We start from the raw sequence: 13,560 nt of genomic DNA on the forward strand, positions 1-13,560 counted from the left end.
AGTGGGTTGTGGTTGTGGTTGTGCTTCGATCTGATGCTACGAAAGGGCTTTTTCATGTCATGTGCGGGAAGGATAAAAGCTGGTGATATCATCAATTATCATCTCATCACATCATTGTCGGGGTCTAGACATGACTGATTATTATTCAATGGATTGATTATTCATGCACTCGCTTGTTTGATTGATTGATCTATGAGAATGCAGTAGTGTGCTATAGCCACGATCTTCTTAAGTTCTATGCATATAATTTGTATGGTCAATCAATCAATCAATCAGTGACTGAATATGCATATTCTTCTTCTTCCTGATCGTAGTAGACATAGAATAAAAGCCACTCAATTTCCCTAATGGTCTAGACCATCTACTACTACCTTACTAGTTAGTAAATTAGTATGTTTTGGATAAAACAAGGAACTGAGTAGTAGTGAAAAGAAAGAGAAGGTACATAGTGGATTATATTGGATTAGATTGTAATAAGGTAGTAAGTAGTAATTAAAGATCGAGCGCGATCGATCGAATCGAATCGAACCGAACCGGGAAGTTTAAGGGAGTGTTAGGTTGTCTGGTAGAATTGGGTGGATGTGGATGTGAAGAAGTTAATGTCACGGTGACACTTGACACCTTTGCTTGCTTTGGCTGGCTATCTCCACACCTCACCTCCACTTCTTACTTTACAAGGTTGATCTAGACCGTTTACTGTATTTTCTCTCTTTCTCTCTCGTTACTATTTGTTATCTTTGAGATTATATATTATGTGCTGATTTGATTATTGATGTATATGATAACGATTGTGGACTCTGTACATGATCTAGGATAGCAATAAATTCATTGCCATGGAAGGTGTTCTGAATAAATACTGTGTGTATGTAGTAACTGTGTAATTTATGTACTTACTACTATTATTACTATCAATCCTTTATATCAGTATACTAATACCTCGATAGCTCTCGTCGGAATATATATATATATATATTCTCTAGTAATAAAGATTATATACTATTAGTGGTGGTATTTAGTTCACTTTATACACATGACATGTGTGTATATGTCTGAACTACATCTGGTAGGAATTCATGATGATGCTAAATAATCCAATCATAGTTAGTTAGTTAGTAGTCTAGTCTAGTCTAATCTAGTCTGTAGAGTATGCTTCATTTTCCTCAAGCTATATATACAACTATGACTACTAAGTAGTAGTAGTCACTTAAGTAAAATACTTTCATTATTCTATGTGGTGGTTATGGGAAGATGGGGTGTTACGTCACTACTTTTTTACTTATTAATAACTTTACGTGACGATACTGTAATACATGGTGCTGTAATATTATTACCGGGGTCGTTACAAAGTGTCTGTTGTTGTATGTAGTCATTTCCTCTTCACCGTTTGTTTATATTTACCTTGGGTGCTATACTACTAGTAACGTAGGTGGCGATTATATAAGGGATCTGTTAGGACTAGTCAAATAGTTTTCTATAGTAGTTGTGGTAGTGGTGTATATAAATTCCTACTATCTAGTATTTACTAACTTTGTAGTTTTGATAGATTGTGCAGATTGGTGATATGGTGTGTATTAGTAGTAACTACCGGTAGAATGATGCTGCGGATTAGAAATTCATCTCGTAGTGGTACTTTGTGAATGATAATGGTACTATAATAACGTATAGGATAAGTTAGAGGTAACCAGACAGTATCTCCACGTTGAGTTCTATCACTGCGCATCACCCAATTCTATCAATCTTGTATCCCGGGTATCATGCTAGTCGCTAACAAAGACAAGACAATCAGACCAGCCAACTCCATGCTAAATGCTATTTATTATTTCCCTTGCTGCGTCGCTCCATTCGTCGCTCGGTTCGCTGCCCATTTCGTACATTGGTCATTTCCGATGTCACATGCGCGTACCTGCTGCTTGACCCATGTGCATTATCCAACAGTAATCGCATTGTGAAACTTCCCGGATCGAATCCCGGTATTGCAGGAATAGGCTGGTTGGGGTTGAGTCCCGATTTGCCCGGCAACAAGGCGGGGATCTTGTTAACTCCACGCAACGGTTCGATCATCGTCCAATCGCGGGTCACGTCGCGTCGGACTTCGTTGTCGTCTTGTGCGATTCCGCCGTCCGGGGAGATCTGCAGCAAACTCCGATGTCAGTATATATATTTCTGCATAACTCTTGGTTTCCAATGTATGCTCAAGGGAATGGGTACCACGTACGCCAGATGAAAACTTCCGCCCCGGCATATGCACGTAATCATCGAACGAGCTTTCTAGGGCCGCAAAATTGAACCCCTTGTCTGCCGTGAGGGGCTCGAAACGCTGGCCCACTTCTGTCCGGAAATCCACCGGCCGTCGACGCACGGGCTTGTATCGCGGTAGGGCTAGCAGGGGCCCCGGGTAACTCGACCACCAGCATTGGACGACTGGGTCGATGTCCAGCGCAAACTGTACTCGGCTCTCCGCACGGGGTTTCGAGATCAGCATGGCGAAGGTGAACTCGCGCGGCAGGCCCGATCGCTGCAAGTTGTTCTCCTCCAGGGTCCACACGATCTCGCCGCCCTCCACGTCGAAGGCTCGGCCGCGTGGGCTTCTGAGCGATCGCACCGACCCCTGAATCCGCATCATCTCATACCGCTTATAACGTCCGTTCATGCCACCGCTGGGTGAGAGACTCGCGATGAGAGGGAGGTCAGAGACTCCAAGCGAGCCGCTGAGACTGTAGTTCCATTGTAGGGTTTCAGGGGAAACGGCGCCGTAGAGGAGGTGCGGGGCATGCATGAGGAAGCGGGGATGGCGGGTCCGGTTGCTTGACGATGACTGCTCCCTTGCGCTCTGAACAGAGGCCCGAATGGTGGCTGCTTTGAAGCGATGGGAGAGAGTATTGGGCGAGTGAAAGACGAAGGTGATACCGAGGAAGTCCACGTGGTTGTGGTCTTGGTTGGACACGGCGGGGCTGGCGTAGAACCCGTGCTGAAGACGCTGCACGTGTGCAGTAATGTACGCATCGCCTGGAAGGTGCCGCTCGTAGATACAAGCGCCATTCACGAGGAGACGGGGGTTGACAAGGTTGGGGTCCGGGGTGGCTGTTGGGTCAGAGGGTGGTTGCTTAGCTTGGCCGGCTGGTTTCAGGGGGGAAGAAGAATCCGGCGCTGGAGCGGCAGGACGATCGATTGTCACCATGGCCATTGTAGGGTGTGCCATGGTGAAGGATGGTGTTTCTCCTCCATCGCGGTCATCCCGAATACCCATTGCGATATTGTTGTTGGATCTCCATCAGAATGGAGTACGGAGGAGGAGGTCGGGGGAAAAAGCGCTATGGTATGTCGAAGAGATGGGTGCGTTTTGCGGGTGGAATGCCCGAGTTTCGCGACCTTATCAAAGAGGCCATTTTATCCAGCGTTAGGGAAGAACGATGACGACAAACGAGTCGACAGATGGTCGAGGTTATATCAGGTGAGAGAGGCGGCGCGGGTCAGCTGGAAGTCTGCGATGGCCGCATGGATCGCGGGCGCCAAGAGGAGCAGAATCAGTCGACAGCGATCATTACGAAGACCATTGTCAGGTGAAAGAAGAAAGTCTTTCGATGAGAGACTGACCTCGACGAAGGGGATGAGTTGAGGAAAGGGGAGGCAGCATGGAGGATGGTTGGAAATGAGTGAGTAGTTGTGGAGTCGGGACGAATGATGGAGGCGGATCCAGTCACGGGAACCTTATTTCCATCGCCCCCGGAAACTTCTCACTGCGCTACAATATCTCCATTGCCAGACGGCTAATCTATCTGATCTCAGAACTATGCAAGGGGCCGCAGGGCTGACCTCGACTAATCTCTACTAAAGCAGCGCTAATCCAGATATCCAGCTCATATAGTAGTCGCACCACTATCAGCTGCTACAACAATCAGAAGATCCGGGTGATGCTATCCACCGCAAGATGCAGTTATTAGGTCTGATCTTGCGATCTAAAGAGATCCAGTGTCTGCTTGAAAACCTGTTGGTTTGAGTCACCGTGTGGATCATAGGTAGAAAGAGGGAGCATCGCCATGAGACTCAACTACAGTTCATGACTAGCGCGTATCGTGATCTATAACTAGCAAGTTTCGTTCACGGCAAACCACCAAGCCAACAGTAACAAACTTGCAATCTCCCATTCTATTGAGACTATCTGATTATGGAATCAGCTACGATTCCTGACGGCCTGCTCCAGGCCGACTGTGACCAGAAGAAGTGTTGCTTGGGCAGCATTTGGAGATTCGTATCAGGCTCTCTGACTACAAGCTATCACCGTTATGATAGAGAATACCATCATTGGTCTATGTCAACGAGGCATTTTGGCCGTGAAATACGTGTACAGACCGCTGCTTACAGATCCATTCTCCCTAAATATGAAATCGTCGCCTCGTGTCCGGTCTAGACTGCCAAGGCCCATTTCAGCCACCTTGCAGGAATCTAATACACCTACTGAAAAGATGGAAGCATTGCAGGGCAAGTCAGGTATTCGCAAGTAGTGTGTAGCTGGACTAAGCTCGTGTCGATCCACCTAAAGAACAAGCCAGCAACGGGCTAGTAGCACTTGATTAGCACGAAGGGTTCGTGATTGACAGCACTCAATCACCTTTGTTGGTCAGTGAGGAGCTAGCCAAGAACGTTCAACTCCATGCATCCAAGATATACTCTGTACTGATTGTTGCACCAATCCTCTTCAATTCAATCGGCAACTAGATCTGATGGCCACGACACGAAATGGGTTGTTTCCTATCATAGTAACTCAGTCCTGCATTGAGTTCCATACAAGAGCGATGCTCCAGCCTCAAAGACACGACCATCGATATTTGGTTGGGGTGAACCGGCAACGGATGCCGAAAGAGTAACGCCATTGTGGGGTACTTCCCTGCAGGTTATGCATATAGCCGTGCTATCCGATGTTGAAAGAGAGCAGGGATTATTGGTCAGTGCGACTTTAGTTGGGAATCACATCGACAGCGGACAAGACAGTCTTGCTCCGGAAGGAAACCCGGTTACACAACCAGCCTATACCCTTCGTCGAACACGTGGATCTGGCGGTTTCGCGGCTTGGACAGTCAACCAACATACATTCGGAGCGCATGCTAATCCGTCAGATGATGCAGACAGACGGGATACGTCGATTCAAGACACGGCAAGCCATAACATCGACACGAGGGTATAACGCCAGGTGAACTGTTCCAAAGAAACCGGATTGTGTCACCGGCGGCCGCAAGGCAGTTCCACGCCAAGAATATAAAAGGCAACGGGAAGCTACTGGCGAGTGGCTAGCAGCCGGGAAGGCTGGATCATGGAAGATAGTAGTGGCTGGATTGAGATGCAGCGGTGCGAAAGACCGCGGACCCTGGCCTAGAGGTGACCGGGCATACTTGGGGCTAGTGCCAACTAGGCACTCTCACCGAGCAACGTGCAGGCTGGCATCGCAATTTTGCGTCCAGGTGCAGGGAGCCACTGAGCATGAAGAAAGCCACAGTAGATAGATAGATACTCACAGAGATAGAGGAGGGAAAACGAAGCAAGAGACTAAAAGTTTACGAGCCACCCCGCGCTTTGCGTAGCTGCCTGAGCTGACCGCAAAGTGTGCATGGATCTGTCCGAGATTGCCGCTGCTATACTCAAGTTCCCACTGTAGGAGCACATGTACAGATCCAAGACTGGGGCTAAATACCTGTGGACTTTTGCATCCAACCCCCGCAGTCTGGAGTTTCTCCGGTATAGGCGATGCAGTGCATTGCCGTGTGATGCTCAGTTTTCCGAGCGCATGCCTGAAAGTAGCACATTCAACCCTAGGAAACAGGTTGTGATAGTGGGGGAGGTTCAAATATCAGTCTCGAATATCAGCCTAGGGGGGGATCTCTGGAAAGTGGTAAAAGGTGTATGTTTCTTAGTCCACTGAAAGCTCAGCAAGAGCCAGATGGGGAGCTTGAGCTTGGGAGTGGAGGCGATCCGTGCAGGGAAGGGCTAGACTGATACCAAGCTCCGTAGGGAACAGGAAGACGGCCATTATTGGTCGGATAAGTGAGGTTGTTGCCTGAAGGCGATATTCCTAGGCAGTCAGCTGGTGGCCCAAATTGTGGTTGGGTTGTTGCTTTGGGGGGAGAGGGTGTGGGAGATGGAGTGGAGGGGGAGGGGGTGAGTGAGGCCCAAGCGGTGTGATGGGAGAAAATGGAGCAAACAGGGAAAAAGGGGAAATCAAGAGCACAAGGCGATCCGAAAAGGCCTCGGAATTCAAATGGAAACGACACGAGTAGGGCGAGAACCGGTACCCATCAGATCTGACAGATCGCACCCGGTCGGCATGGCAGTCCCGGGTGAATCAGGTGTGGCTAATCGAGTCCAAGCTCCTGCCCAACAAGGTTCAAGTAAGTTGTTTCATGGAAAGATGAGAACCAACCAGAGGCCACGGCCGGAAAAAGCACGCGGAAGGGAAAAAAATAATATAAAGTGAGCGATCGTGCAACTTTGAGCTGGGAATTGTGGCTGGACTTGCAGAAATCAGCAGCAGCAGCAGCAGCAGCAGCAGCAAGAAGCAAGAGCAGCAACAAGCAGCAGGTTTGCTCCATAGTCGGTTCCGAGCCTGTGGCCAAACCCACTTGGCTGAATCGTTTGCTGACTGGGTTTGGTAGGGAAGTGGTCGGCAGGCTGACTCGAGGGTTGCCGGGGACCCCGTTCCGGAGTAGTGCCGATTGAGCTCAGAACCGAGAGATGGAGTGAATGAATGTGAGGGATCGTCACCCTCAATGATTGATTAATAATGATAGCAATAATTATAGTAATATTATCCGTTTGGTATCACAAGAAAAGTAAAGGGTACCCACGTTAGTAGAAATTACTGGAAGCTCCCCTGCGTTCCAGTTCACAAGTACACATCAGGCGTCCAAATTACTATCTAGTATCTACGTATATCTATTACTACTTATAGTATAATTAACCAGATGAGCTCATGTCAGACAGAGTGTTATGGATCACAATTAATCTTAGTACTTGACTAGTAGTGACAGTGATTAATAATATGATAGAGTCAGCTTCCTATGCCAAGAGAAGGATGATGGATGATGGATGATGACGAGGACAATCTACAAGATGATGAGTTATTTGTCGATTATAGGAGATGGGCAGCAGCAGCAGCAGAAGAGGAAATCATCGAGTCGAGGTTGTTTCGGACTAACCGAAAAGAGAGCCCGCTTCGAAATTTCAGATGTTAAACCTTAACGCCGGACAGGAAGTAAGTGGAAGTAAGAGAAAAGTAGGCTTATCTCCGACCCACCGTTAAAAATGATGACAAGCAGCCCAAACAAACAATCCAAACATCAAAGTCAAAACTAGGAAAGTGCGCCTGGAAAATGAATTCCTCGCTGAATCCGCGTCGCTCCTTCCGCTTCCAGAGCCATTCGGGTCCAGCCGACCCCTGAATCCATGGCTCCCGTGACCAATCACATTTCTAGAAACTGACATCCGTGGACCTCATCTTGACTCATGAAAAAGAAAAAAGAAGAACAAGATGAAAAATGACCCACCGCAGTTCACCCGATGGAATGTCCAGCTTTCCATCGCCTTCTTGCTGCAGTTTCAATTGTCAGCAATCCACTCCTTCGATCCAGTTCCGCTACCTGGTCCTTCCGTCTCTCTACGCTCTCTGATTGCTTGGTTAAATCCGTCTGCTTGTCGTCGCCGCCACGGATATGGACCCTGGTCCGTTTCGGGTCCATTTGGCATGGCTACAAGCCGAGTCTATTGTCAATGCTCGTTTGCAATCCTGACAAATCCGCCTCCAATCTTGCCTGTCTTTCTCCAGTTCTTCCCTCATGAATAATTTTTTTTCTCCAAAAGTGGTCCCGCGGCGTTAGCGTCTGATAACGCCGACGCCGCCAATATCGTTTATACCCGTGATGCAACGTCCTCCCCTCCTCCACTGACTTATTTATTATCTTTCTCCCCCTCTTTAGTGTCAGTGGATGGCTCTTGTTTCTTTCTCCCTTTGAGTCGGTTACGGTCTTTCTTTCTTTTCTCCTCCACCCTCACCCCAATCTCCACTCCTCTCAAGGCGTGTGCTGGAGCTCCTGGAGCGCCCCAGTTCCGTGCCGCATCAACCCTCTACATCCCCCCCTAACTGCACTAATCATCGTCTTTATCTTTGGCTGTACATATCTTCCATACTTACTCCAGCTAAACGTTGATAACATCCCTTGCCTTCCGTATTCGTGGCATTACCTATTAATATCTATTTATTATCCCTATTTTCCCCCCGTTCTCCTGTCTTCGATCGGAGTTTCACACCTTCAAAAAATTTCCTGGGTTCGCCGTTTTGCTTTGCGCCACTCGGTTGGTAGCCTACGATATCACCACCACCTTACGTCCGACTTGCAGATCCCCCCCTGGGAATTCGCCTGACGACAGGCGCCACAGTTTCCACCATGGCTGACGAACATCGTCAGCCGGATGCATTGCAAAATGTCCCGACTATCACCCAGGAGCACTCCCACGTCCAAGAAAGCTCCCACGTTATCGCTTCCGACCAAACCGTGACCTCCCAGTCGACTAGCGAGACCGACCTGTCCGCTGATGGCCGTTGGGGAGAACAGGAAGAGGAGCCTGTTTCTCGTCGCGGCGCCATGGAGGATTTCGAGGAAATGCGCAAGGAATTGACCCGCCTCAGTTTGCACCAAACCCGTTCCGCTACTCGAGAAGCTCAGCGACTGCGCTCGCGCGCAAGCCAGGCGCGCGATGAGGAGAAGGCCATGGAAGACGACGACGACATGTCCGGCACCACGGACAGCGGTTATGGCGGTTTCGATCTCAGCGAGTTCTTGATGGGCGGCCACCTCGAACGCCGGACGACCGCAGGCGAACCCGCCAAGAAGGTGGGCGTGGTGTTCAAGGACGTCACCGTGAAGGGTGTCGAGACGGGTGCGTCTTTTGTTCGTACCCTTCCGGACGCCGTCATCGGTACCTTTGGACCCGATCTCTACAATATTGTCTGCAGGTTCGCCCCCAAACTCCGCTTTGGTCGCAAGCCCCCCGTGAGAGACTTGCTTCACGAGTTCACCGGTGCTGTGCGGGAAGGTGAGATGATGCTGGTGCTAGGAAGACCTGGTGCCGGTTGCTCCACCTTCCTCAAAACCATCGCCAATGACCGAGAAGCCTTCGCCGGCGTCGAGGGTGAGATCAGCTACGGCGGTATGTCTGCGGAGGAGCAGCACAAGCACTTCCGTGGTGAGGTCAACTACAACCAGGAAGACGACCAGCACTTCCCCAACCTCACGGTTTGGCAGACCCTCAAGTTTTCCCTCATTAACAAGACCAAGAAGCACGACAAGGAAAGTATCCCGATCATCATCGATGCTTTGTTGAAGATGTTCGGTATCTCGCACACCAAGAACACCGTGGTCGGCAACGAGTATGTTCGCGGTGTGTCCGGTGGAGAGCGAAAGCGTGTCAGTATCGCGGAGACGCTGGCCACCAAATCCTCCGTCGTCTGCTGGGATAACTCCACTAGGGGTCTCGACGCCAGCACCGCCCTGGATTACGCCAAGTCCCTGCGCATCATGACCGACATCAGCAAGCGGACCACGTTTGTCACCCTGTACCAGGCCGGTGAGAGCATTTACGAACTCATGGACAAGGTGCTGGTGATCGACCAGGGACGCATGCTCTACCAAGGTCCCGCCAACGAGGCGAGACAGTACTTTGTGAACCTTGGTTTCCACTGCCCCGAACAGTCGACTACGGCCGATTTCTTGACTTCCCTGTGCGACCCCAACGCCCGTCAATTCCAGCCCGGCCGGGAAGCTTCGACTCCGAAGACCGCGGAAGAGCTCGAGTCCGTGTTCAGACAAAGCAGTGCCTACCAGCGTATCCTGGACGATGTTTCTGGCTATGAGAAGCAGCTTCAAGACACCAACCAGGAGAGCACCCGTCGTTTCCAGAAGTCGGTCGCCGAGTCAAAGAGTAAGACCGTGTCCAAGAAGTCGCCGTACACCGTTTCTCTGGTCCGCCAGGTCGCCGCCTGTGTGCGTCGTGAGTTCTGGCTGCTCTGGGGTGACAAGACCTCGCTCTACACCAAGTACTTTATCATTCTTGCTAACGGTTTGATTGTCTCGTCTTTGTTCTATGGTGAATCGTTGAATACCAGCGGCGCCTTCTCTCGCGGTGGTGCTCTGTTCTTCTCGATTCTGTTCCTGGGTTGGTTGCAATTGACGGAACTGATGCCGGCGGTCAGTGGTCGTGGTATTGTTGCCCGTCACAAGGATTACGCCTTCTACCGTCCGTCGGCTGTTTCCATTGCTCGTGTGGTTGTGGATTTCCCAGCCATCTTCTGCATGGTCGTTCCCTTCACCATTATCGTCTACTTCATGTCCGGACTCGACGTGACCGCTTCCAAGTTCTGGATCTACTTCCTCTTCGTGTACACGACGACGTTTTGCATCACGTCCATGTATCGCATGTTCGCTGCGCTTTCGCCATCGATCGACGACGCTGTCCGATTCAGTGGTATCGCGCTTAACGTGTTGATCCTGTTCGTTGGCTATGTCATTCCCAAGCAGTCTCTCATCGATGGTTCGATCTGGTTCGGATGGCTCTTCTACGTCAACCCGTTGTCTTACAGTTACGAAGCCGTTCTGTCCAACGAGTTTGCTGGTCGACTCATGGACTGCGCCTCATCGATGTTGGTCCCCCAGGGTTCTGACTTGGATCCCAGGTACCAGGGATGCTCTCTCACCGGCTCTCAGCTCGGGCAGACGCAGGTTTCGGGTTCCAACTACATCGAGACCGCCTACCAGTTCACCCGCCATCACATGTGGCGTAACTTCGGTGTCGTCATTGCCTTCACTGTGCTCTACATCCTGGTGACCGTTTTTGCTGCCGAGTTTCTCTCGTTCGTCGGTGGTGGCGGTGGTGCCTTGGTATTCAAGCGCTCCAAGCGTGCTAAGCAGCTCACGGCGCAGAGCGGCAAGGGAAGTGACGAAGAGAAGACCCAGGGCGCTGGTGTTCAGGCTCAGTCCAACAGCAACAGCGACACGTTCAACCGCATCTCATCTAGCGACCGCGTCTTCACCTGGTCCAACGTTGAATATACGGTTCCCTACGGCAATGGTACAAGGAAGCTTCTCAATGGTGTCAACGGCTATGCTAAACCCGGACTCATGATTGCCCTGATGGGTGCTTCCGGAGCTGGTAAGACTACGCTCCTGAACACTCTGGCTCAGCGTCAGAAAATGGGTGTGGTCACTGGCGATATGCTTGTTGATGGCCATCCGCTGGGCACCGACTTCCAGCGAGGCACCGGCTTCTGTGAGCAGATGGATCTCCATGACAATACCGCTACCATTCGCGAAGCTCTCGAATTTTCCGCGCTGCTTCGTCAGGACAGAAACACTCCGGATGAGGAAAAGCTTGCCTACGTCAACCAGATCATCGACCTTTTGGAACTCGAGGAAATCCAGGATGCCATCATTGGCTCCCTCAACGTCGAGCAGAAGAAGCGCGTCACCATCGGTGTCGAGCTGGCTGCCAAGCCCAGTCTTCTTCTTTTCCTCGACGAGCCCACTAGCGGTCTGGACAGTCAAGCGGCCTATTCCATCGTGCGATTCTTGAAGAAGCTTTCTCAAGCCGGACAGGCTATCGTGTGCACGATCCACCAGCCTTCGTCCATGCTGATTCAACAGTTCGACATGATCTTGGCTCTGAACCCTGGTGGTAACACTTTCTACTTCGGCCCGGTCGGTCATGAAGGACGCGACGTGATCAAGTACTTCGCCGACCGCGGTGTTGTCTGCCCCCCTTCGAAGAACGTCGCCGAGTTCATTCTTGAGACGGCGGCTAAGGCGACCAAGAAGGATGGCAAGAGCTTTGACTGGAACGAGGAATGGAGGAACTCGGAGCAGAACCGAAAGATTCTGGACGAGATCAAGACCATCAGAGAGGAGCGCAGCAAGATCCCACTAGATGAGCAGGGCGTGCCGTACGAATTCGCTGCTCCTGTTACGACCCAAACCTACCACCTCATGATGAGAATTTTCAGACAGTACTGGAGAGATCCTTCTTACTACTATGGAAAGCTTTTCGTCAGTGTCATCATTGGTATCTTCAACGGTTTTGTAAGTACCCTTGGCTCAGCCCTCTCACGCACACTTGCTAATCCATGTAGACCTTCTGGATGCTCGGAAACACCATCTCTAGCATGCAGGACCGGATGTTCTCGATCTTCTTGATTATCCTCCTCCCGCCTATCGTCCTGAACAGTTTGGTCCCCAAGTTCTACATCAATCGGGCACTTTGGGAAGCTCGCGAGTACCCCAGTCGTATCTACGGATGGTTCGCATTCTGCACGGCCAACATCATCTGCGAAATCCCGATGGCTATTATCTCCGGACTGATTTACTGGCTGCTGTGGTACTACCCGGCCGGTTTCCCTACAGACTCGAGTAATGCCGGATACGTCTTCCTCATGTCCGTGCTTTTCTTCCTGTTCCAAGCCAGCTGGGGTCAATGGATCTGTGCCTTTGCTCCGTCCTTCACCGTCATTTCCAACGTAAGTTAATCCGTTTTCAGAGTTAACCAAAGCAAACAGCTAACTCATCCACCAGACCCTTCCCTTCTTCTTCGTCATGACCGGCCTGTTCAACGGTGTCGTCCGTCCTTACTCCGCGTACCCCGTGTTCTGGAAGTACTGGATGTACTACGTCAACCCTGTCACCTGGTGGCTCCGCGGTGTCATCTCGAGCGTCTTCCCCACTGTTGACATCGAATGCGCCTCCTCGGAAACCACCCACTTCAACCCTCCCCCCGGCCAAACCTGCTCTCAGTACGCCAGCGACTGGGTCTCGAGTGCCGGCGTCGGCTACCTCTCCAACCCCAACGCCACCTCGGATTGCCAGTACTGCCCCTACGCCAACGGCTCCCAGTACATGCACACCCTCAATGTGCACGATGGCGACAAGTGGCGCTGCTTCGGTATTTTCCTGGCTTATGTGATCATCAACTGGTTCTTGGTCTATTTCATGATCTACTGCGTGCGTGTCCGTGGCTGGTCGTTTGGACTTGGTTACGTCTTCACTGCGCTGGGAGTGCTCTTCGGTAGCATTAAGAAGCTGTTTGTGAGATCGCCCAAGGCGTAGAGCTGAGGCTTCGCCACTGTTTCTTACAGCCGCAGCTCATTCGTCGTTTGATGGATGCTGCTGCGTGAGTCGTCTACTCCCGTGATACCCATGGGAGACAGAAACATAAAATACAAATTATCATCAAAAAAGATACATACAGGCCTATGTGGCCTGGGATACGAGATAAAGCAGCAGCAGGAGGAGGACAGAGAAAAGCATATTGGATCGGATTTGCAATTTTTTTCTCTTGGTTTATATTATCATGCAAGATAGATAGAGATGCATTAGCGTGTGTGTTTGTCGGGTGGGCTTTGGCTTTTTGGTCAAGCCTTTTTCTTCATGTTGTTTCTTTTTTTGGGTTATATTTTGATCCATAATAGGTACATAATGCATATTATTCTAGAGATATATTCTATATTATCCTTTCTAGGAGTAGTAATAG

General features: G+C 50.3%; 3 protein-coding genes across 3 annotated transcripts; 2 read left to right on the forward strand and 1 right to left on the reverse strand.

Annotated features, from left to right (window-relative positions):
* Positions 1–1,809: 1,809 nt before the first annotated feature.
* Positions 1,810–3,199, reverse strand: BO88DRAFT_428086 (uncharacterized protein; the record flags this gene model as incomplete). The annotated part of the gene is made up of 2 exons (XM_025709059.1): positions 1,810–2,130; positions 2,216–3,199. 2 exons carry the CDS (start codon positions 3,197–3,199, stop codon positions 1,810–1,812), a joined length of 1,305 nt encoding a protein of 434 aa, XP_025559942.1.
* Positions 3,200–7,419: 4,220 nt separating this feature from the next.
* Positions 7,420–8,221, forward strand: BO88DRAFT_407084 (uncharacterized protein). The gene has a single exon (XM_025707329.1). It carries the CDS (start codon positions 7,520–7,522, stop codon positions 7,829–7,831), a length of 312 nt encoding a protein of 103 aa, XP_025559943.1. The 5' UTR covers positions 7,420–7,519; the 3' UTR covers positions 7,832–8,221.
* A 41-nt stretch (positions 8,222–8,262) lies between these two features.
* atrF (ABC drug exporter AtrF) lies at positions 8,263–13,509 on the forward strand. The gene is made up of 3 exons (XM_025709623.1): positions 8,263–12,116; positions 12,167–12,550; positions 12,606–13,509. The coding sequence occupies exons 1-3, from the start codon at positions 8,433–8,435 to the stop codon at positions 13,134–13,136; spliced, it is 4,599 nt and encodes a 1,532-aa protein (XP_025559944.1). The 5' UTR covers positions 8,263–8,432; the 3' UTR covers positions 13,137–13,509.
* Positions 13,510–13,560: the final 51 nt, after the last annotated feature.

Source organism: Aspergillus vadensis (assembly GCF_003184925.1).
Source record: "Aspergillus vadensis CBS 113365 unplaced genomic scaffold BO88scaffold_22, whole genome shotgun sequence".
NCBI lineage: Eukaryota > Fungi > Ascomycota > Eurotiomycetes > Eurotiales > Aspergillaceae > Aspergillus > Aspergillus vadensis.